This window comes from Panthera leo, chromosome D1 (genome assembly GCF_018350215.1).
Source record: "Panthera leo isolate Ple1 chromosome D1, P.leo_Ple1_pat1.1, whole genome shotgun sequence".
Lineage (NCBI taxonomy): Eukaryota > Metazoa > Chordata > Mammalia > Carnivora > Felidae > Panthera > Panthera leo.
The window spans coordinates 54,726,396-54,750,091 of record NC_056688.1 but is presented as its reverse complement, the minus strand read 5'-3'; the positions used below and the strand labels follow the sequence as shown (position 1 = coordinate 54,750,091).

Genomic DNA, 23,696 nt, shown 5'->3' with positions numbered 1-23,696 from the left:
TATTTCCTTTAAGTGTGCTGTTAGATTTTGTGTTTGGGATTTTTCATGTTTCTTGAGATAGGCCTGGATTGCAATGTATTTTCCTCTCAGGACTGCCTTCGCTGCATCCCAAAGCGTTTGGATTGTTGTATTTTCATTTTCGTTTGTTTCCATATATTTTTTAATTTCTTCTCTAATTGCCTGGTTGATCCATTCATTCTTTAGTAGGGTGTTCTTTAACCTCCATGCTTTTGGAGGTTTTCCAGGCTTTTTCCTGTGGTTGATTTCAAGTTTCATAGCATTGTGGTCTGAAAGTGTACATGGCATGATCTCAGTTCTTTCATACTTATGAAGGGCTGTTTTGTGACCCAGTATGTGATCTATCTTGGAGATTGTTCCATGTGCACTTGAGAAGAAAGTATATTCTGTTGCTTTGGGATGCAGAGTTCTAAATATATCTGTCAAGTCCATCTGATCCAATGTATCATTCAGGGCCCTTGTTTCTTTATTGACCGTGTGTCTAGATGATCTATCCATTGCTGTGAGTGGGGTGTTAAAGTCCCCTGCAATTACCACATTCTTATCAATAAGGTTGCTTATGTTTGTGATTACTTGTTTTATATATTTGGGGGTTCCCATATTCAGCACATAGATATTTATAATTGTTAGCTCTTCCTGATGGATAGACCCTGTAATTATTATATAATGCCCTTCTTCATCTCTTGTTACAGCCTTTAATTTAAAGTCTAGTTTGTCTGATATAAGTATGGCTACTCCAGCCTTTCTTTTGGCTTCCAGTAGCATGATAAATAGTTCTCCATCCCCTCACTTTCAATCTGAAGGTGTCCTCTGGTCTAACCTGAGTCTTTTGTAGACAGAAAATAGATGGGTCTTGTGTTTTTATCCATTCTGATATCCTATGTCTTTTGGTTGGAGCATTTGGTCCATTTACATTCAGTGTTATTATTGAAAGATATGGGTTTAGAGTCATTGTGTCGTCTCTAGGTTTCATGCTTGTAGTGATGTCTCTGGTACTTTTTGGTCCTTGCAACATTTCACTCACAGAATCCCCCTTAGGATCTCTTGTAGGGCTGGTTTAGTGGTGATGAATTCCTTTAGTTTTTGTTTGTTTGGGAAAACCTTTGTCTCTCCTTCTATTCTGAATGACAGATGTGCTGGATAAAGGATTCTTGGCTGCATATTTTTCTGTTCATCACATTGAAGATTTCCTGCCATTCCTTTCTGGCCTGCCAAGTTTCAGTGGATAGGTCTGCTACTACTCTTATGTGTCTACCTTTGTAAGTTAGAGTCTGTTTATCCCTAGTCCTCTGTGCCTCTTGGACTTCAATGCCTTTTTCCTTCCCCAGATCAGGGAAGTTCTTGGCTATGATTTGTTCAAGTACACCTTCAGCCCCTTTGTCTATCTCTTCTTCTTCTGGAATTCCTATGATACAGATATTGTTCCGTTTGATTGCATCACTTAGTTCTCTAATTCTCCCCTCATACTCCTGAATTTTTTTATCTTTTTCTCAGCTTCCTCTTTTTCCATAATTTTATCTTCTAATTCACCTATTCTCTCCTCTGCCTCTTAAATCCATGCTATGTCCACCTCCATTTTATTTTGTTCCTCACTTATAGCATTTTTTAGTTCCTGATGACTATTTCTTAGTCCTTTGATCTCTGTAGCAATAGATTCTCTGTTGTCCTCTATGCTTTTTTCAAACCCAGTGATTCATTTTGTGACTATTATTCTAAATTCTTGTTCTGTTATATCGGTTAAATCAGTTTTGATCAATTTGTTAGCTGTTGCTACTTCCTGGAGTTTCTTTTGAGGAGAATTCTTCTGTTTTGTCATTTTGGGTAGTTCCTGCGGTGTCTCCAAATGGCAGGCCACTTCCCCCTGTGCTGTCAAGTAACTTGTGCTGGTGGGCAGGGCCACAATCAGACCGGATGTCTGCCCCCAGCCCACCACTGGGGCCACAGTCGGACTGGTGTATAGCTTATCTTCTCCTCTCCCAGGGGCAGGACTCACTGTGGAGTGGTGTGGCCCCTGTCTGGGCTATTTGCACACTGTCAGGCTTGTGGTGCTGCTTCAATACTATCTAGCCAGGGTGGATCCACAAGGTGCACAGGGGCGGAAGGGGCAGGCTTAGCTTGCTTTGCCATCGGTGGTCCCCTGCAGGAGGGGCCCTACAGCACCGGGAGGGAGTCAGGCCTGTCGGAGGGATGGATCCATAGAAGCATAGTGTTGGGCATTTGTCGGTGCAAGCAAGTTCAGTGACAGGAACTGGTTCCCTTGGTATTTCGGCTAGGGGATGGGAGAGGGAAATGGCACTTGCCAGCGCCTTTGTTCCCCTGCTGAGCTGAGCTCTGTCTTCTGGGGCTCAACAACTCTCCCTCCTGGCGTACTCATGCCCTCCCCACTCTCCAAGAGCAGAGCTCTTGACTTTTAACATTCCGGATGTTAAGTCCCACTGGCTGTCAGAACTCACAGAATCCGGTTCCTCTGCTTTTGCAAGCCAGAGTTTGGGGGCTCTGCCTTGCCGGGCAGGCTGCCCCTCCACTGCCCCGGCTCCCTCCTGCCAGTCTGTGAAGCATGCACCCCCCTCTCCGCCCTTCCTACCCTCTTCCATGGGCCTGTTGTCTACGCTTGGCTCCAGAGAGTCTGTTCTGCTAGTCTTCTGGGGGTTTTCTGGGTTATTTAGGTTGATGTGGGTGGAATCTAAGCAATAAGCAGGACAAGGTGAGCCCAGCATCCTCCTACACTGCCATCCTGTTTAATTCATCTGTAGCTTCCCTCCACTCACTGCACACCTCCTTCTCCCCTGGGACCCTCGGCAGTTATAATCATTTTTATACAAACATTTTGGGGTTGTGGAATGAATCATTATTATTATATCATTCATTATTTTTTATGGAAAAATTAGCTTTGATATACAAGTGTTTTGGAGTACAAGTATGTTTCTGGAATGAATTATACTCGCAAACCAAGATTTTACTTTATTTGGCCTCTATAGTTGAGTTTCTTTTTATGGTTTGTCTCTTTTTATTTTGTTTCTTATATTCTACAGGTATGAGTGAAATAATATGGCATTTGTCTTTCTCTGACTGGCTTATCTCACTTAGCATTATACCCTCTAGATCCATCCATGTTGTTGCAAACAGCAAGATTTCATTTTTTTGTGTGGTTTTGATTTTAGCTATTCAGATAGGTGAGGTGATACCTCATTGTGGTTTTGATTTGCATTTCCCTGATGATGAGTGATGTTAAGCATCTTTTCATGTGTCTGTTGGCCATCTGTCTGTCTTTAGAGAAATGTCTTTCATGCCTTCTGCCCATTTTTAATTGTATTATTATTATTATTATTATTATTAGTGTTGAGTTGAAGTTCTTTATATATTTGCATTGTACCCTATATTAGATGTACCATTTGTAAATATCTTCTCCCATTCCATAGGTTGCCTTTTAGTTTTGTTTTTCCTTCACTGTGCAGAAGCTTTTTATTTTGATGTAGTCCCTGTAGTTTGTTTTTGCTTTTGTTTCCCTTGTCTCAGTAGACATATCTAGAAAAATGTTGATATGGTCAATGTCAGAGAAATTACTGCCTGTTCTCACTTCTAGGATTTTTGTGGTTTCAGGTCTCACATTTAGGTCCTTAATCCACTTTGAGCTCATTTTTATGTATTTATGTAAGAAAGTGGTCCAGTTTCATTCTTTTGCATGTAGCTGACCAGTTTTCCCAACAGCATTTGTTGAAGAGACTGTCTTTTTCCCATTGGATAATCTTTCCTGCTTTGTTGAAGATTAATTGACCGTATAATTGTGGGTTTATTTCTGGGCTTTCTATTCTGTCCTATTGATCTTTGAGTCTATTTCTGTGCCGGTATCATACTGTTTTGATGACTGCAGCTTTGTAATGTAACATGAAGTTCAGGATTGATATGTCCAGTTCTGTTTCTCTTTTTCAAGATTGCTTTGATTATTTTGGGTCTTTTGTGGTTGCATATAAATTTTAGAATTGTTTAGGAGGAACCAATATGGCAGAACAGCATGGAAGTTTTTTGTGTGTCTTGCATCTATGAAATACAGCCAGACCAACACTAAACCATCCTACACACCTATAAAACTGGTTGGAGGATTAACACAACAATCTGTACAACCTGTACCACAGAATTCAGCAGGTACGTGGCATGGAGAGGTGAACTTGGGGAGAGAGAAGCTGGCAGCGGGCAGGGAGCCGCCTTTGCAAATGGAGAGAGGATGGAGACTGGGGCAGGGGAGAATACAGGAAAAGCACCCCTTCCCAAAAGCAGATGGAGAGAAAGTGGAAAATTGGAAACAGCCACAGGGACTAAACTAAAAAGGGAGAAAGGAGAAAGGAGAGGGTTTAAATTCCATTAGGACTGTAAACAAGGGGAGCACAGAGTCTGCAACTCCGCAGCTCGATACCTGGCTTCTCTGGTGAGAAGGGTGAAACTCCAGGAATAGAATGGGGTCCAGGAGGTTCTTGGGCCACATGGGGAAAAGCGGTTCCACTGCTGGAAGGGCATTTGGTAGAGACTGTTGAAGTCACCTGGTCCAAGAAGACCCCAGAAAATGGCCACATTCACTGGTGCTGGAACAAGGTCGTTAAGGGAGAAGCCTGGTGCCAGATGCGTGTTGTGATTTTCCATAATCCCTGAAACGCTGCTGCTACACTATCTTGTGAACTTTTTCTGGGGCGGGCTGGCACCTGGCTGCAGTCTCGGTGCACCGGCAGCAGCAGGGTCCCACAAGCGTTCCTGGGTGCAGCCGGCATTCAGCCATTGCTCAGTGAGACCTTCCTGCAGAGGGGCAGAATGGGTCAAAGCCGCAGTCCTTCAGAAGTAAGGGGCCTGGGAAAACAGCCGCATCTGAGACAAAACTTGGGAGAGAGGTACTGCCTGGGGCTTCGTCATGGACAGTGAGGAAGCGGGGAGTGGTCAAAAGTTGAACAGAGAACACGGGTGCTCTGACTGGAGAAAACACAGTTCCCATACTAGAGACTGGGTAGCTGGGTGACGCAATTTTCACTGCTCCCGCGCATGCGCACACGCATCTAAGAGGGCTGCAACAATCCACCCCAGTAGGCTAGCAGCACCCTCTAGTGGAGAACGGAGCTGTTGCACTGAGCCCCAGCCAACTGGGCCAACCTCGCTCTCAGGAACACAGGTATCACCACCTGCTTAGTTTGTGGACTATAAAGCACTACACAGTCTGACTTCTGGGGGAAAAAGAAGTAATTTCAGTCCTATTTCAATCTGCTAGCAGGTCCATCAATTCAATTTTCTTTTTTTTTGTTTTACACTATTCTTTTTCTTGAATACAGAAAGAGAAAAAAATCATTTTTATTTTCAAATTTATTAAAAATATTTTTTTTACTATATTTTTAACTTTTGTGTAAATTTTTTCAAATTCAATTTACTTTCATCATTCTATTTTAGTCTACTTCAGTGTATTCACCTTTACAAATTTTCAAGCGATTTCCTTGTTTTCTTTTTCCCTTTTTTGTTTCTTTTCTTTTTCTTGAATGCAGAAAGTTAAAAACTTCATTTTTAGTTTGAATTTCTATTAAAAATATTTTTCTTTAATTTTTTTAACTATATATATATTTTTGCTTTTATGTAAATTTTTTTCAAATTCTAGTTTACTTCCATCATTTTATTTTAGTCTACTACAGTGTATTCACTTTTTCAAATTTTCAAATGATTTCATTTTTTTCTTTTTTCTCTTTTTTGGTTTTTTCCCTTTTATCGAAAACAGAGAAAAAAATTAATTTTTATTAAAAATATTTTTCTTTATTTTTTTTCCTACTATGTTCTCTACTTTTGTGTAAATTTTTTCAAATTCTATTTTACTCCCATCATCTCATTTTAGTCTACTTCAGTGTATTCATTTTTTCAAATTCTCAAATGATTTCCTTTTTCCCGCCTTTTCTCTAATCTGTCAAACCACTTTCAATACCCAGACCAAACACACCTAGGATCTAGCATCATTTATTAGATTTTGTGTCTGTGTGTATGTTTAAGTTTTTAATTTTAATATTTTTTAATTTTAATTTTTCTATCTTAATTTTCCTACCTCATTAATTCCTTTTCTCCCTTCAAAATGAGAAAATGAAGCAATTCACCCCAAAAGAAAGAACATGAAGAAACAACAGCCAGGGATTTAACTAACACAGATACAAGCAAGATGTCTGAATCAGAATTTAGAATCACAATAATAAGAATATTAGCTGGAGTTGAAAATAGATTAGAATCCCTTTCTGCAGATATAAAAGAAGTAAAAAATCATCCATCTTAGAAAGGACCAGAGAACACCACCAGACACTCCAACTCTACAAGCATCATAATGGCAATACATTCATATCTTTCAGTACTCACTCTAAACGTCAATGGACTCAATGCTCCAATCAAAAGATATAGGGTAACAGAATGGATAAGAAAACAAGATGAATCTATATGCTGTTTACAAGAGACCCACTTTAGACCTACAGACACCTTCAGATTAAAAGTAAGGGGATGGAGAACCATCTATCATGCTAATGGTTAACAAAAGAAAGCCAGAATAGCCATACTTATATCATACAATCTAGACTTTAAAATACTGTATCAAGAGATGAAGAAGGGCATTATATCATAATCAAGGGGTCTATCCACCAAGAAGACCTAACAATTGTAAACATTTATGTGCCAAATGTAGAAGCACCCAAATATATAAATCAATTAATCACAAACATAAAGAAACTCATCGACAGTAATATCATAACAGTAGAAGACTTCAACACCCCACTCACAGCAATGGACAGATCATCTAATCAAAAAATCAACAAGGAAACAATGGCTTTGAATGACATACTGGACCAGATGGACTTAACAAACATATTCAGGACATTTCATCTTAAAGCAGAATATACATTCTTCTCCAGTGCACATGGAACATTCTCCAGAATAGACCATATACTGGGACACAAATCAGCCCTAAGTACAAAAAGATCAAGATCATACCATGCATATTTTCAGACCACAACACTATGAAACTCGAAATCAACCACAAGAAAAAATTTGGAAAGGTAACAAACACTTGGAGACTGAAGAACATCCTACTAAAGAATGAATGGGCTAACCAAGAAGTTAAAGAGGAAATTAAAATGTATATGGAAGTCAATGAAAATGATAACACCACAGCCCAAAACCTCTGGGACGCAGCAAAGATGGTCATAAGAGGAAAGCATATAGCAATCCAGGCCTTCCTAAAGAAGGAAGAAAGATCTCAGATACACAACCTAACCTTATGCCTTAAGGAGCTGGAAAAAGAACAGCAAATAAAACCCAACACCAGAAGAAGACAGGGAATAATAAAGATTAGAGCAGAATATAATGCTATTGAAACAAAAAAACAAAACAAAAAAAACAAAAACAAAACAGTAGAACAGATCAATGAAACCAGAAGCTGGTTCTTTGAAAGAATTAACAAAAATAATTAAACCAATAGTCAGTTTGATCAAAAAGAAAAAGGAAAGGACCCAAATAAATAAAATCAAGAATGAAGAGGAGAGATCACAACCAACACAGCAGAAATAAAAACAATAATAAGCGAATATTATGAACAATTACATGCCAATAAAATGGGCAATCTGGAAGAAATAGGCAAATTCCTAGAAACATATACACTACCAAAACTGAAACAGGAAGAAATAGAAAATTTGAACAGACCCATAACCAGTAAGGAAATTGAGTTAGTAATCAAAAGTCTGCCAAAAAACAAGAGTCCGGGGCCAGATGGCTTTCCAGGGGAATTCTACCAAACATTTAAGGAAGAATTAACACCTATTCTCTTGAAGCTGTCCCAAAAAACAGAAATGGAAGGAAAACTTCCAAACTCTCACCACTCTCGCCATGTTATTCAACATAGTATTGGAAGTCTTAGCCTCTGCAATGAGACAACACAAAGAAATAAAAGACATCCAAATTGGCCAGGAGGAGGTCAAACTTTCACTCCTTGCAGATCACATGATATGCTATGGAAAATCCAAAAGATTCCACCAAAAAACTGCTAGAATTGATTCATGAAGTCAGCAAAGTTTCAGGATATAAAATCAACGCACAGAAATCAGTTGCATTCCTATATACCGACAATGAAGCAACAGGAAAAGAAATCAAGGAATCGATCCCATTGACAGTTGCACTAAAACCCATAAAATACCTAGGAATAAATCTAACCAAAGAGGTGAAAAATCTATATGCTGAAAACTATAGAAAGCTTGTGAAAGAAATTGAAGAAGACAGAAAAAAATGGAAAAAGATTCCATGCTCCTGGATAGGAAGAACAAATATTGTTAAAATGTCAACACTACACAAAGCAATCTACATATTCAATGCAATCCCTATCAAAATAACACCAGCATTCTTCACAGAGCTAGAACAAATAATCCTAAAATTTGTATGGAACAACAAAAGACCCCAAATAGCCAAAGCAACCTTAAAAAAGAAAACCAAAGCAGGAGGCATCACAATCCCAGACTTCAAGCTATACTACAAAGCTGTAATCATCAAGACAGTATGGTACTGGCACAAGAACAGACACTCAGATCAATGGAACAGAATAGAGAACCCAGAAATGGACCCACAAACGGATGGCCAACTAATCTTTGACAAAGCAGGAAAGAATATCCAATAGAATAAAGACAGTCTCTTCAGCAAGTGGTTTTGAGAAAACTGGGCAGCGACATGCAGAAGAATGAACCTGGACCACTTTCTTACACCATACACAAAAATAAACTCAAAATGTATGTAAGACCTAAATGTAAGACAGGAAGCCATCAAAATCCTCAAGGACAAAGAAGGTAAAACCTCTTTGATCTTGGCCGCAGCAACTTCTTACTCAACACGTCTCTGGAAGCAAGGGAAACAAAAGCAAAAATGAACTATTGGGACCTCATCAAAATAAAAAGCTTCTGCACAGTGAAGGAAAAAATCAGCAAAACTAAAAAGCAACCAACAGAACGGGAGAAGATATTTGCAAATGACATATCAGATAAAGGGTTAGTATCCAAAATCTACAAAGAACTTTTCAAACTCAACACCCAAAAAACAAAGAATCCAGTGAGGAAATGGGCAAAAGACACGAATAGGCACTTCTCCAAAGAAGACATCCAGATGGTCAACCGACACATGAAAAAATGCTCAACATCACTCATCACCAGGGAAATACAAATCAAAACCACAATGAGATACCACCTCACACCTGTCAGAATGGCTAACATTAACAACTCTGGCAACAACAGATGTTGGCAGGGATGCTGAGAAAGAGGATGTCTTTTGCATCATTGGTGGGAATGCAAGCTGGTGCAGCCACTCTGGAGAACAGTATGGAGGTTCCTCAAAAAACTAAAAACAGAACTACCCTACAACCCAGCAATTGCACTACTAGGCATCTATCCAAGGGATACAGGTGTGCTGTTTCGAAGGGACACATTCACCCCCATGTTCACAGCAACACTATCAACAATAGCCGAAGTATGGAAAGAGCCCAAATGTCCATTGATGGATGAATGGCTAAAGAAAAAGTGGTATATCTATACAATGGAGTATTACTCGGCAATCAAAAAGAATGAAATCTTGCCATTTGCAGCTATGTGGATGGAACCAGAGGGTATTCTGCTAAGTGAAATTAGAGTAAGAGAAAAATCATGACTTCACTCCTATGAGGACTTTAAGAGACAAAACAGATGAACATAAGGGAAGGGAAACAAAAATAATATAAAAACAGGAAGGGGGACAAAACAGAAGAGACTCATAAATATGGAGAACAAACTGAGGGTTACAGGAAGGGTTGTGGGAGGAGGGATTGGCTAAATGGGTAAGAGGCACTAAGGAATCTACTCCTGAAATCATTGTTGCACTATATGCTAAGTAATTTGGATGTAAATTTAAAAAAAAATAAAAAATAAAACAAGTTAAAAAATAAAATAAAAAAGAATTGTTTGTACTATTTCTGTGAAAAATGCTGTTGGTATTTTGATAGGGACTGCATTAAATCTGTAGATTGCTTTGGACAGTATAGATATTTTAACAATGTTTGTTCTTCTAATCCATGAGCATGGAATGTCTTTCCATTTGTTTGTGTCACCTTCCATTTCTTTTATCACTTTTATAGCTTTCAGAGTTGTGTCTTTCACTTCCTTGGTTAAGTTTATTACTAGGTACTTTTTTATTTTTGGTGCAACTGTAAAAGGGATTGTTTTCTTAATTTCTCTTTCTGCCACTTCATTATTAATGTATTCCTGTCTATTGATTTTGTATCCTGCAACCTTACTGAATTCATTCATTACTTCTATTAGTATTTTTGGTGGAGGCTTTCAAGTTTTCTATATATAGTATCATGCCATCTGCAAATTGTGACAGTACTTCTTCCTTACCAATTTGGATGTCTTTGGTTTATTTATTTGTTTATTTATTTATGTAGGCGGGGGGGAGGTCTGGTTGCTGTGGCTAAGATTTCCAGTACTACGTTGAATAAAAGTGATGAGAGTGGGCATCCTTGTCTTGCTCATGATCTTATAGAAAAAACTCTTCAGTTTTTTGCCAGTATAATGTTCACTGTGAGTTTTTCATAGATGGCCTTTATTATGTTGAGGTATGTTCCCTTTAAACCTACTTTGTTGAGGACTTTTATCATGAATGGATGTTGTACTCTGTCAAATGCTTTTATGCATCTATTAAAATGATATGGTTTTTATCCATTCTCTTGTTGATGTGACGTACCATGATGATTGATTTGCAAATACTGAACCACCCCTGCATACTAGGAATAAATCAGACTTGATTGTGGTGAGTGATTTTTTTAATGTATTATTGGATTCAGTTTGATAGTATTTTGTTGAGGATTTTTATATCTATGTTCATCAGAGATCCTGGCCTATAGTTGTTTTTTTTTTTTTTTATAGTGTCTTTATCTGGTTTTGGTATGAGGGTAATGCTGGCTTCATATAATGAATTTGGAAGCTTTCCTTCCTCTTCTATTTTTTGGAATATTTTGAGAAGAATAGGTATTAAGTCTTCTTTAAACATTTAGTAGAATTCACCTGTGAAGCTGTCTGGTCTTGGACTTTTGTTGTTGGAAAATTTTTGATTACTAATTCAATTTCATTGCAGGGAATCTGTTCAAATTTTCTATTTCTTCCTGCTTCAATTTTGGTAGGTTGTATGTTTCTAGGAATTTATCCCATTTCTTCTAGGTTGTCCAATATGCTGGCATATAATTTTGTATTCTTTCATAATCCTTCATATTACTCTGGTGTCAGTTGTTATTTCTCCTCTTTAATTTCTGAATTTTGTTTATTCTTTTGTGGTTTTTTTTGATGAGTCTGAAAAACCTTTAGTTTTTCAATTTTGTTGATCTTTTCAAAGGACAAGCTCCTGGTTTCACTGATTTTTTCTATTGTTTTTTGGTTTCTATTTCAATTATTTCTGCTCTGATCTCTATTCTTTCCATCCTTCTACTGGTTTGGGGTCTTGTTCTTCTTTTTCTATTTCCTTTAGGTGTAAGGTTAGGTTGTTTATTGGAAATTGTTTTTGTTTCTGGAAGTAGGTTTGTATTGGTATAAACTTCCCTCTTAGAACTGCTTTTGCTGCATCCAAAGGTGTTGGACCATTGTGTTTTCATTTTAATTTGTTTCCACATATTTTTTCATTTCCTCTTTGTTGACCCATTTTTTATTAGCATGTTATTTAACCTCCATGTATTTGTGTTCATTCCAGATTTGTTTTTCTTGTGGTTGATTTCTAGTTTTTTAGTGTTGTGGTCAAAAGAAGCACGATATGACTTAGATCATTTTGAATTTGTTGGGGCTTGTTTTTTGGCCTAATATGTGAACTATTCTGGAAAATGCTCCATATGCACTTGAGAAGAATGTGTATTCTACTATTCTGGGATAGAATGTTCTGAATATATCTGTTACATCTATCTAATCCAGTATGTCATTCAAAGGCACTGTTTCTTTGTTAATTTTTTGTTTGGATGATCTATCCATTGATGCAAATAGGGTGTTAAAGTCCCCTACTATTATTGTATTATGATCAATTAGTTCCTTTATGTTTGTTATTAGTTGCTTTATGTATTTGGTTGCTTTCATGTTGAGTGCATAAATATTTATAATTGTTGTATCTTCTTACTGGATCGTTCCCTTTATGATTATGTAGTATTCTTCTTTGTCTCTTGTTATGGTCTTGTTTTAAAATCAGTTTTGTCTGTGGACACCTGGGTGGCTCAGTCGGTTAAGCATCCAACTTCAGCTCAGGTCACGATCTTGCATTTGTGAGTTCAAGCCCTGCGTCGGACTGTGTGCTGACAGCTCAGAGCCTGGAGCCTGCTTCAGATTCTGTGTCTCCCTCTCTATCTGCCCTCCCCTGCTCATGCTCTGTCTCCCTCTCTCTCTCAAAAATAAAATAAACATCAAAAAAATTTTTTAATCAATTTGTCTGATATAAGTATTGTTACCTGGCTTTCTTTTCATTTCCATTTGCATGATAAATGCTTTTCCATCCCTTCACTTTCATTCTGCATGTGTCTTTAGGTCTGAAGTGAGTCTCTTATAGGCAGCATATAGATGGGTCTTGTGCTTTTATCTATTTTGTCACCCTATGTCTTTTGATTGGAGCATTTAGTCTATTTACATTCCAAGTAATTATTGATAGTTGTGTACTTATTGATATTTTTTTTAAGTTTTATTTATTTATTTTGAGAAACAGAGAGACAGTGAGAGAGTATGGGTAGGTGCAGAGCGAGGGGGAGAGACAGAATCCCAAGCAGGCTCTGTGCTCAATTTGGAGCCTGACGCAGGGCTTGATTTCATGATTGTGAGATTTTGCCCTGAGCCAGTATCAAGAGTTGGATGCTTACCTGACTGAGCCACCCAGGCATCCCACTTACTGCTATTTTAAAATCTATTTTAACTTTTCTCTGTTATACTTGGGCAAAAAATTATTTGTATTTAGTATCTTGTTCTCACTGACTCCACAGAATTCAGATATAATTACTTTTTATTGAGTCTCTACTTTTCATGGCACTGCAGTCATTTACAGAAGTTGAATAAAAATCTGTCCTCCTTTTCACTCAGATATAATTTAATAAACTGTGCAATCAGGGCCAAACCTAGAGGATCATATTTAAGAATATATTCCATTCAATCAGATATGAAAGTCCCCAGTCTCTGTTTAGGACATAGATGTGACTGATATTTGAAATCCATGCTCATAAGTCTTCCTAAGCAAACTTGTATCTGTTGTCGCACACTGCCCCAGCATTACAAGTAGTAAGAAAGGTCACTGCCTAGCAGAAGAAATTTGTCCACAGTTGTAGGCATACAGGTCAAAACTGGTAGAAATGAATTTCTTATTTTATAAATAATAATGATGAAAAGAGCTCTAGAATGATAGGGACTATTAAAAATAAAATTTTGGATTCTGTACATAATCTCCAGACAGAACTTAATTTGACAGACTTAGCTGTTGTTTAACACAATCTGGCTCTAGATTTGCTGATTATACAACAAGGATCCTTATGTGTGTTAAATGACCCTTCTTACTAAAGTTATGTAAATTAATAAAGCTAAATAACACAATAAAGCTAACAATAACACACTGAGCCCAGACTCTAAGTAATCTATAGATGTTAATTATGAATACAAAAAGAGACTGTTCAATTATTCGGACTAGAAACAAGGCAAAAAGTTGATTGCTGGACCATACAGTGTCACATTAGCACATTCTTTAACAAACCCATCTAAGGGTCAACAGATTCTTAGGGGAATGAATTTACCTTTGTTTGAATTACTATTTACTACGATTAAGGCAACACTATGGAAAGTTCGATGTTAGCTTGTGGAAAACTGATAAAAATGTAAATGATTTTTGTCCAGTAGAGACACAAATGATTTTTTCTGGTAGAGAAGATAACTCCAAAGGTATAGTTTATTGTAACTTAGTTAATATACTAAGTTTGTATCTAACTTAGCAATCTAATTTCAGCATTTCTTTGTTGCACTGACTATATGCATGTTGGTTTGTCACTTCTCTTTTGAGTGGGTTTTGCCATCCTGCTTTGTTCTCTCATTTATGTGCTAAATAAAATTTACGCTCACTATCTAGTTGCATGAGAATTATATTTTTATCATTTTGAGAATTATACTTTCACAAAAGGATATAAGAAAACTACAGAAATGTTGGTTTTTCTGGAGAAACAGGAACTCAGCTGAGCTTTCAGGAATAATTACCAGCACTTTTCTATTTTTATTTCATTATCGATCAGATTAACGATTTAATTTTCACCAAGAATCTAAAGAATAATAAATATACTAACAAATAGTGATCAACTCACCACCATCATCTTTCCACAATTATACAAATCCAATGAAGAGTGACCTGAATAATCTTTACAAAGAAAACCAATCTCTTTGCTATGAAAAAGTATCCAAATATCCAAACCTTTTAAATCACATGCCAATACCACTTAAACCACCCCTGACTGCACAGCATGCAAGCAAAGAAAACATCACCATTAAATCTAAAAATAAGGCCCCCTAGATAACCATATTTGAACTCCAGGTTTCAGGATACTCCCCAGTAGCCATAGTAATAGTATAACTAAATAGTGTAAGCCTGCCACCTAAATATGCTAAAATAAAACTATCAATCCTAAAAAAAATCCACAAAAATGTATTACAATAACATATCCAACCCTACCACTGAAAATAAGTAAGAATTTATGAGCCATACATTATACATCAGAAACAGTATCAGCCTTTTCATCTGGAACACATTTGCCAAAACATTAACTATGGCTAACTAATCTAATATATACATTCTTTTTTTTTTTATTTTTTTTAACGTTTATTTATTTTTGAGACAGAGAGAGACAGAGCATGAACGGGGGAGGGTGAGAGAGAGGGAGACACAGAATCCGAAACAGGCTCCAGGCTCTGAGCTGTCAGCACAGAGCCCGACACAGGGCTCGAACTCACAGACCGTGAGATCATGACCTGAGCCGAAGTCGGCCGCCTAACCGACTGAGCCACCCAGGCGCCCCTCTAATATATACATTCTAATGGAACATCGCTAGTTTGTATGTGTCTATTTATTCGTGTATGATGAGACACACAAAGAGCCTACATACACACAGAAACCTGGAATATCAGAGTAATCTTATTATTTTCACAGATGGAAACAGTATTTATAGGCTATGTACCCCTATAAGAACAAGTTTTCTGAGAAGATACAGTAATTACAAATCCACTTTCAGCTATCTCTTCTATTAACACTAGTTAATAGAATGAAATTGAAATGGGTAAGTCTATTTTTACATAATGCTTTACTTAACACCATTTTTACATGAAAAAGGATCCAGTAAATTATCAAGATTAATATCAAATATAAGTAAAATTCCAGTCTACCCCAATACACAATTAAAAATACCTTAAGACTTACTTTCCTAATTATAATTACCTGATAAGAGAGTTATTACAACAGCTGACTCCATACCACACTATATCTGATGCTACAGGTGCTAGCAATATGAATGCCTGCTCTCTGCCATGCTCAGATGTTTATTTTCAAAATCAAATTCTCAAAGGAATATATTTGATTGGTATAACTTAGGTTACATGGATTCCCTCTAGACATATTATTAGCTGAAAACTGTAAGCTGTTTTGTTTTCTTTAATATTTTTGAGAAGGCAGGTTTGATCTTGACCATTTGCAAATCTGACCTTTTATTTTAGCTACTTTAAAATACTCAGGATAATTCTAAACTCTCTAACTCTATAGTTATTTAAGCACTGCTATAATCTCCTCTCAGCATGTTTTCTGAGGTTGTTCTCCAAATCTATCTCCCATCTCCTCCCTACCTCCCTTCTCTCTTTCCTTCCCTCTATCTTTCTCTTCCTCTTTCATGCGTGCACACATGCACACCATTTTTACTCTTGTTCCTGTATACTGTAATCTCTGAAACACATCATCATCATTGCCCATGGTTCCCATTAATAATGATCTTTCCTCTGATCAAATGATACCTTTGCATGAAGTATTCTTTAACTCTCTCCAGTGGAAGCATTCACTCTTGTCTTTAAACTACACTGTATACAGCAATGCTTTATATTTTACCACACCTTTACTAGGCTATTTATCTCCTTCTTCAAGATTCCCCTAACTCCATCCCTCAGACTGAATTAGAAGTTGCTCTTGTGTGCTCCTAAGCAATCTGACTCTAGTTTAGTACTTATCACAGTGTACTGTAATTGTCTCTTCTAGCCTGTGAACTCCATTAGGGCTGAGTATGTGTTTATTCGCCATTGTATTCCACATACCTAGTACCCAAAAGGTACACAATAAATATTTATTGAATGATAAAAAGGAGTCAAGCCCAAATATGTTTCCCAGTATGCCTCATCTATAATTGTGAGCTACTCAAAATGCCTAGGAAAATGCTATGTACAATGTAGATACACTGAAAGTTTATGAGATGCTTGGATAAAAAGGAATTAAATGACAAAAGTAAGTTGGCAAGTTCATCTTCAGAATTTTTAGTGAATATAGAAAGTAGCAGTCAGACCGGGTGCATTTCTGGAAAAGCCCTCCTGTCAATGCTACAGTTCTGCTACCAAACGGGGATGAAATCTTGTGTATGCTTGTCTTTATTTCTAGGAGAAGCATATGACTTCGTACAGTAGAGGGATTCAGTACAGGTTTGCTGAGCTGGGGAATGTGTCTTACCTGTGACTGTACAAACCATTTGCCTGCGTTCAGAGTCGACAGGAAACTCCACAGGAAGAAGCTAGAATGTGTGATGGAGGCATTTGGCTGGACGTTCCTAATATTGGTTGTTCTTCTCAGGTCATTGTCATGCATGAGAAAAGGCACCTGATCATAACTGCGGGCAGAAGGGGAAAAGAAGAGGGAGATAGGCTGAACTCAGCCACCTTGGTGGACAGGGTTTCTCAGAAAGCCCATCAATGTCACAAGTCTTACTGGGGTTCCTTACTCCCTCCCAAATGAGGGTGCCTGGGTTCGTCAATTGGTTAAGCATCCAATTCTTGATCTCGGCTCCTGTCATGATCTCACGGTTCATGAAATCAAGACCCGCATCTAGCTCTGTGCTGACAGCACAGAGCTTGCTTGGGACTCTCTCTCTGCACCTTTCTGTCTGTCTGTCTGTCTCTCTCCCTCAAAATAAATAAACTGCAAAAAATTTTTTTGAAAAAAAAAACCCTTCAAAAATGAAAGAAAAGAGGTTGCTGGGGAAATGGCAGAGTAGGAAGCACCAGGAATCTGTAGCTCCACCAACTACCAACAATTGTACTGGCAGACTCCGTCTAATATAACTATTTTGGAACTCTGGAATATACTAAAAGCTTACAACTTCCATAGGAAGGCTTGCACATAAATCAGGGTTAATTTGGGTCAATTTTAGGTCTTAGCCCAGTAGCAACTACCAATCCCCCACTCCAGCCACATGGCAAAAAACTGCAGATAGTTCTAAAAGCAGCTTTAACAGCAGCTGGTGAGAGCCAGAGTGGCAAAAACAATCCTGTAATCCAAATATAGGGGATCTGTGTTCTGGTCACTGTTTGTTGCTTTTTGACACAGAAGGGTAGACAGAAAGTCAAGCAGCCATTGTTGTACCTACTCCCACTCTTGCAAAGTCCTCCCTTTCTGGCTAAAGTGACTGCCAGGAAATTTAAAGGACTAACACTCTTTTTACCCTCCTTCATTTTTCTCCTTTTCTCCTTTTCTCAAACATTAAAGGCTAGCATGTTTTAGGTATATGGTATAATATTTCACATCCTTTTGTTCTGTGAGTCCCTTGACTGATTTTTACAGAAATACTTATTTTTACTGCTTTTGTGTTTCCTATTAACTCTAATGGTCTTTCCTTTCCACTCAAAGAGTCCCCTTTAACATTTCTTGTAGGGCTGGCATAGTGATCATGAACTCCTTTAGTTTTTGTTTGTCTGAGAAACTCTTTATCTCTCCTTCTACTCTGAATGATAGCCTTGCTGCATAGAGTACTTTTGGCTGTAGACTATTCCCCTTTGAATATATCATTCCACTCCCTTCTGGATTGCAGAGTTTTTGATGAAAAATCTGCTGATAGCCTTATAAGGTTTCTCTTGTGTCTTTTCTCTTGTTGCTTTTAAGTCTTTTTCTTTATCATTACTTTTTACCACTTTGATTACTATGTGTCTTGGTGTGGGCTTATTTTGGTTGATTTTGTTGGGGTATCTCTGTGCCTCCTGGATCTGGATAGCTGTTTCCTTCCCCAGATTGGGGAAGTTTTCAGCCCTTATTTCTTCAAATAAACTTTCTATCTCTCCTCTTCTCTTTCTTCTCCTTCTGGGAAACCTATAATGTGAATGTTTTTATGCTTGATGGAGTCACTGAGTTCCCTAAGTTATTCTCCTTTTCATGATTCTTGTTTCTCATTCATTCAGCTTGATTACCTCCCATTACTCTGTCTTTGTCTTCTAGGTCATTAAGCCATTCCTCCACTTCTTTCAACCTGTTATTTATTCCATCAAGTGTATTTTTATTTATTGTGTTCTTCACCTCTGAATGGTTCTTTATGTTTTCTATCTCTGTTTTAAGGGTCTCACTGATGACCTCCACTCTCTTCTGAAGTCCAGTGAGTATCTTTACGATCATTACTTCAAATTCTCTATTAGGCATGTTACTTATATCTGTTTCACTTAGGTCTCTTCCTGTGGTTTTATCCTGTTCATTTGTGACATATTCCTCTGTCTCCTCATTTTGCCTAGCTCTCTGTGTCTGTTTCTGTGTGTTAGGAAAGTCACTTATGTCTCTTGCTCTTGAAAGTAGTGGGCAGGATGTGCACTTTTAAGTAGGTGAATTTTGTCCAGTTTTTTTTTTTTGGTTTTTTTTTTTTTTTTTTTTGTAATTCTTGGAAAAATTAATCTTAACTATAGAGAATCTGCTTACTCCATTTTATCTGGAACAGAAGTTCCAGTAGCTATACTCCCTCAGGTTCCCTTTCACCTCTTTTGGTAGTTAGCCACATTTTACTTCCTAGTAATTCTTGATATTACATTTTTACTGTTCAAGTTACTGGTGTGGTATTTGTGTCCTGACTGGACTCTGATATGCAATTTTTGGTAATGATAAATTTTAGGGTATGACCATAAACGTGGATGGTGCAGAGACAACCAGCAAAGAAACTGAGGGGTTGGAAGGATCATCTGCATCAAAGTTGAAGTCACAGCAATAATAGAAGAGAGAAAGACAGTAAGCCAGGAGCTCACTGGCTCAGCACCTTTACCACATTATGCCAGGGCCACCAGGCACTTCAACAAATGAACCCAGGGGCTCTGGTAGAATATCTATTTTTAACCCCGAGTCAAACATTCTGCATGAAACAGTTGTCATTTAACATTAAGAATGCCAGTCAGAGGCCAGGAAATCTAGTTTTAATTCTGGCTTTATCATTTACATTCTAGCCTTACAACCTTAATAACACACTTCCCTTATTTGAATCTAGGTTCAAACCACATTTCCTCATCTGTGAAACAGAATGTTAATTTCTCTTCTGTTTGCTCCACAGAAAGGCTGTAAAGGGAATTTGTATACACCACATTATCTAATATACCCATGGTACAGATGAAGCCTTTCTATTTCCAGTTGCCCAGGTACATAGGTTCTACAGCAAAGCATGTCTTTTTGTCCTCACCCCTACTCTGATCCATCTTCTTTTGCTTTCTCTTGGACACTGTTATAGTCTACTACCCTTTTCCCTGACAACTCTCCCTCATATGCTGCCAGATGAGTCTTTCTAAAACAATAAAGTAATCTGTTCTCTAAAATCTACCATAGCTACCTATTACACATTTAGGGATCTCCATGATCCAGCCTTAGTGAGCCTTACAGCCATACCTCTTCCTCATATAGCCTCTCTTGTTCCCAGAACATATCACTTTTAGAATCCATACAGGTTAGCTTGCTAATCTACAAACTTGTATTTCTCATTCAGATGCCTTTGAATAAACTGTTTCCTCTACCTGGAATACCTTCTTTCCCCATATCTGATTGGTAAAATGATATTTTTCCCTCAAGACAACACAAACACAATTCTGAGGACACAGATCTTTTTCATACCATAGGTGGTGGGTGGCCTTTTCCTCCACTGAGGTTCCACTGCATTTGACTTATTCGTCTCTGGAAGGAACTTACCACAAATGGTTTTATACTCTGGCTATTGTAAATATGCCATGTCTCCTTCACTGGATGGCAACATCTCTTAGGCATGGCTACCTCTTATTTGCCTCTTTCTAGCACTCGGAAGAAAGCCTAGAATATAGTAGGTTCCCAGGGAATGTTAAGAAGGTTGCTAAGAGAATGCATAGGGTTAAACTGTTAGAATGCTTTGCAATGAGGACGGTTTGAATTATGTACAGAGGCTATATAGCATGTATATGATTTATGAGACTATGTTGAGAATACAGGGGTACAGATGTATGGTTCATAAGGAAGAAGTGGTTTGCATGTGTGCTATGTGCATATGTGCCAAATGAACACTAGGAGAAACTTCCCAGGGCTTGCCCTCTCTACATCTTGGGCCATACTATTTGTCTTCTATGGCACTGGCCTTATCTCCTCCCCACCCCAGCCCCTGCTTTCCTACCTTAATTGTACATCACTCTCCAGCCCATAGGCCCCTTGTTCAACAGCCTTCTCAAAGGACATCATGGTATTCTCAGGCCCCAACTGTGGAAGAAAAGAACATCAGCCCCTATACTTTAGAGTCTCTCTTCCCAACATTCCTTTATGGCTGTAATGAAAATGTAGTAATGAAAGTGCTTTAGGAAGCTGAGTCTGGATCCCTTGGTAATTTTTTCAAAAAGCCTGCCTTATATTCTCCTCTACTCAATCTGCTCATGTGAGGCAATGTCACTGGGCACAGCAGAGAAAACCCAAAAGTTAGCTGGCCTGGGTTCAAGTCCAACCTCTACAATTAACTCCTTTTCTTGTCATTTCGAGCCAACCCCTTTACCTCTGCAGGGATTCCTATGGTTCTGAGGTCCCCTTCTCTCATCCACACACCCCATGCATACCTCTACTCACTATTCTCAGACTTACCATGGGCGCACCTCTATGTCCAAAGAAGTCTGGTTTGGGTCCCAATTTATCCTCCTCCTGAATGCAGGGAGAATGAATCCCCAATGGCACAATATACAGACATAAAAGGATAAGGAAAAAAGGCAGTCCAATAGTCACCTGTAGAGCTGAAAAATTAGGAGAGAAGAAGTGAGAAGAAAGCAGAATAGGAATAGAGAACTATCTCCAAGCAACTAACTATCCCAGGAGCAGTCAGTAAATAGCTAGTCTATCGGTTTCATAGACTCTGTGGACTGGCTGATTTACTCTCCATTTCTGTCACATCCTCACTAATTTTCAGTGATTTGAAGGTACAGGGATATCCAAATACAAGCACTGTTATTAAGAAAAGAAATCCTAGAACTGTACATTTACAAGGGAATGAACTGTGCAGGAGGTAGGATGAAGAGAGAATGTTAAGGGATACCTTCTCAGGAGGAAGAGCAGTTTGGCTGGTTCTGAGAAAGCCCTGAAGCTTGTAAAGATGGGCCTAAAGTGCCCATATTTAAGCCTGTGCAATATTAGTGGAAGGGGCACTAGGTGAATCTGAATTCAAAGCCAGACTCCACCACTTTGTAATTGCGTCACTAAGGACATGTTGCTTAACCTCTCTGGGTCATCATTTTCTTCATCCTGAAAAATGGGGCTATCTTGCTAAAACATACCTCACAGAACTGATAGTACAATGATGAGTCATAACAGGTAATCAGTAAGTATTAGGCATTTGCTCTTCTGTTTCTCTCCCTCACCCCCCACCAAGCCCGTCCACAAGACCTGTTACCGCTGGCCATTCCCCCAACACTTACTATTTTAGACTTCTGAAAATTTTACCAAGTTGCACATTTTTAAGTTACCACTTATGCTCCAGTCCTTGATCTAGATCTCCAGCTCTAACCTCTCAACTTTGTGAGTATATTACATCCCTTGGCTGTTTCTCTGTCATACATCATCTTGTATCTTCTCATTCTAACTAAAATTTAGGAAATGAAAAAGAAGAGTTCATTATTATCCCCTTTAAGATCTTGCCCCAGACACATTTCCTAAAATCCACTACTTACTCATAAACACTTGTACAAGCACACAATGGCAAAGGATCAAGCCAGTCTTTCTTTTGCCTGCATCCTTCCACAAGTCAGGAAGTAAACACTCCTTGTTTAACCAATAGTAAAAAGAGAGATGCCCAGAAAAGAACCTAGTTTTTTTAGTAAAGGTGCTGAAAGATAACTTCAGCTGAAAGATAACTTCAAAACCATTTAGTATAAGGCTGTGATTCTCTTTTGTTTCCATGATATCAGGGCAAAGAAAAGAATGGAGAGGAAATCAGTGGCAGAGGCAGACATTGCTGTTTCTGCTGTAAGTCCCCAGGTGTGTCAGGGACTCATAGGAGACAGCTTTGAACGACTAGGATGGAACCAGGGGTATCTGGACCTATCATAAGTTCACTAGCCGAAACTAGTAATATGTGATACAAACAAAAGGAACTGTGACTTGTACCATCACTGGTCAAATTAAAATGTACCTCTATTCTCACCCCACCCTAAATCCATTATCAGACAATATGTAATAACATAGAGAAAATTCTTATTTTTCTAGAAGAAGAATCCCTCTTCATTATGAGACTTTTGGGTTGGGGAAATGCTGACAGGCCACATATGGTTGTGAATTCGACCAGAAAGAGCACGTCCGAGTAACAAGCTAAATGAATTTCCAAGAGGTGTAGTGGTGGCTATCTACCAAGCTTGCATTTTGCTAAGTGGAGAATACAAGCTAACGTCTGAGCTGAAAGAATCAGGCAGGGTTCCGTCCACATGACATACCTTCTTCTTCCAAATGGATCAAGTAGAAGGCCACAGGCCAGGAAAGGATAACCATCACAGTTATGCCACTCAGGTGCATATAGGGAGCAAAGATCTGGGAGAAAGCCAAAAGTTAGGCTAAACACATCTAGACAGACAGTGCCAAACCTATAGGATGATGCTTACCTGCAGTGACAGCCCAGCTGTCAGCCACCTCTCTTGCCAGAGTTGGCATAAAATCCACAAAACAAACGAGCATAGCAGAATCATTAGCAGAATCAGGATCTGGGGAAACAGAAAGGATCTCCTGACTTCCAGACACTAAGACTGAATCAGAACTCTCCTTGGGAATTGTATGTGTGTCCCAACAATGTTAGGGACCTCATTCCTTCATCCTTTTAATCTGTCTTGCAAACCCCCAATATGGACTGGATCCACTCACTTACCTTCTTTGTATGCAAGTCTTTGCAGGACAGCATGGCTGGAAAAGAATTATTCAGCTATGTGGTTTGACGCCTTTACTAATTTATCATCTCCAGCCTCAGCTGAGCCCTCAACATTGCTTGGCATCTCTCACTCAACTTCAGCAATGGCCATTACAAATGTTCACTACTTTTTTATATGACTCAATACAATCACAAGTAAACAATGTATGTTTCCCCCCAAAGGACTATAACATCAAGGCATCAAGGACAATACTTGTTTATGATTATATCCTCACTGCCTTGCAGAGTGTTTGGC

The 23,696-nt window shown here is 38.3% G+C and overlaps 1 protein-coding gene across 10 annotated transcripts in view; it reads right to left on the bottom strand.

Moving 5' to 3' along the window:
* GDPD4 (glycerophosphodiester phosphodiesterase domain containing 4) overlaps positions 1 to 23,696 on the bottom strand; it is a 196,534-nt gene that overhangs the window by 111,649 nt on the left and 61,189 nt on the right. For 9 of the 10 annotated variants that reach the window (XR_006193357.1, XR_006193356.1, XM_042903891.1 and 6 more), the window contains 6 exons: positions 23,142 to 23,240; positions 22,977 to 23,070; positions 22,055 to 22,129; positions 21,142 to 21,287; positions 20,687 to 20,769; positions 16,768 to 16,924 (listed from right to left, as the gene is read on the bottom strand). Coding sequence is in view for 8 of the 10 variants with exons in the window: in XM_042903891.1 (XP_042759825.1) it covers positions 16,768 to 16,924; positions 20,687 to 20,769; positions 21,142 to 21,287; positions 22,055 to 22,129; positions 22,977 to 23,070; positions 23,142 to 23,240 (654 nt within the window). In the remaining 2 variants the exon portion in view is untranslated. The remainder of the gene's footprint in view (positions 1 to 16,767; positions 16,925 to 20,686; positions 20,770 to 21,141; positions 21,288 to 22,054; positions 22,130 to 22,976; positions 23,071 to 23,141; positions 23,241 to 23,696) is intronic. The other variant, XM_042903896.1, reaches the window with a different exon arrangement.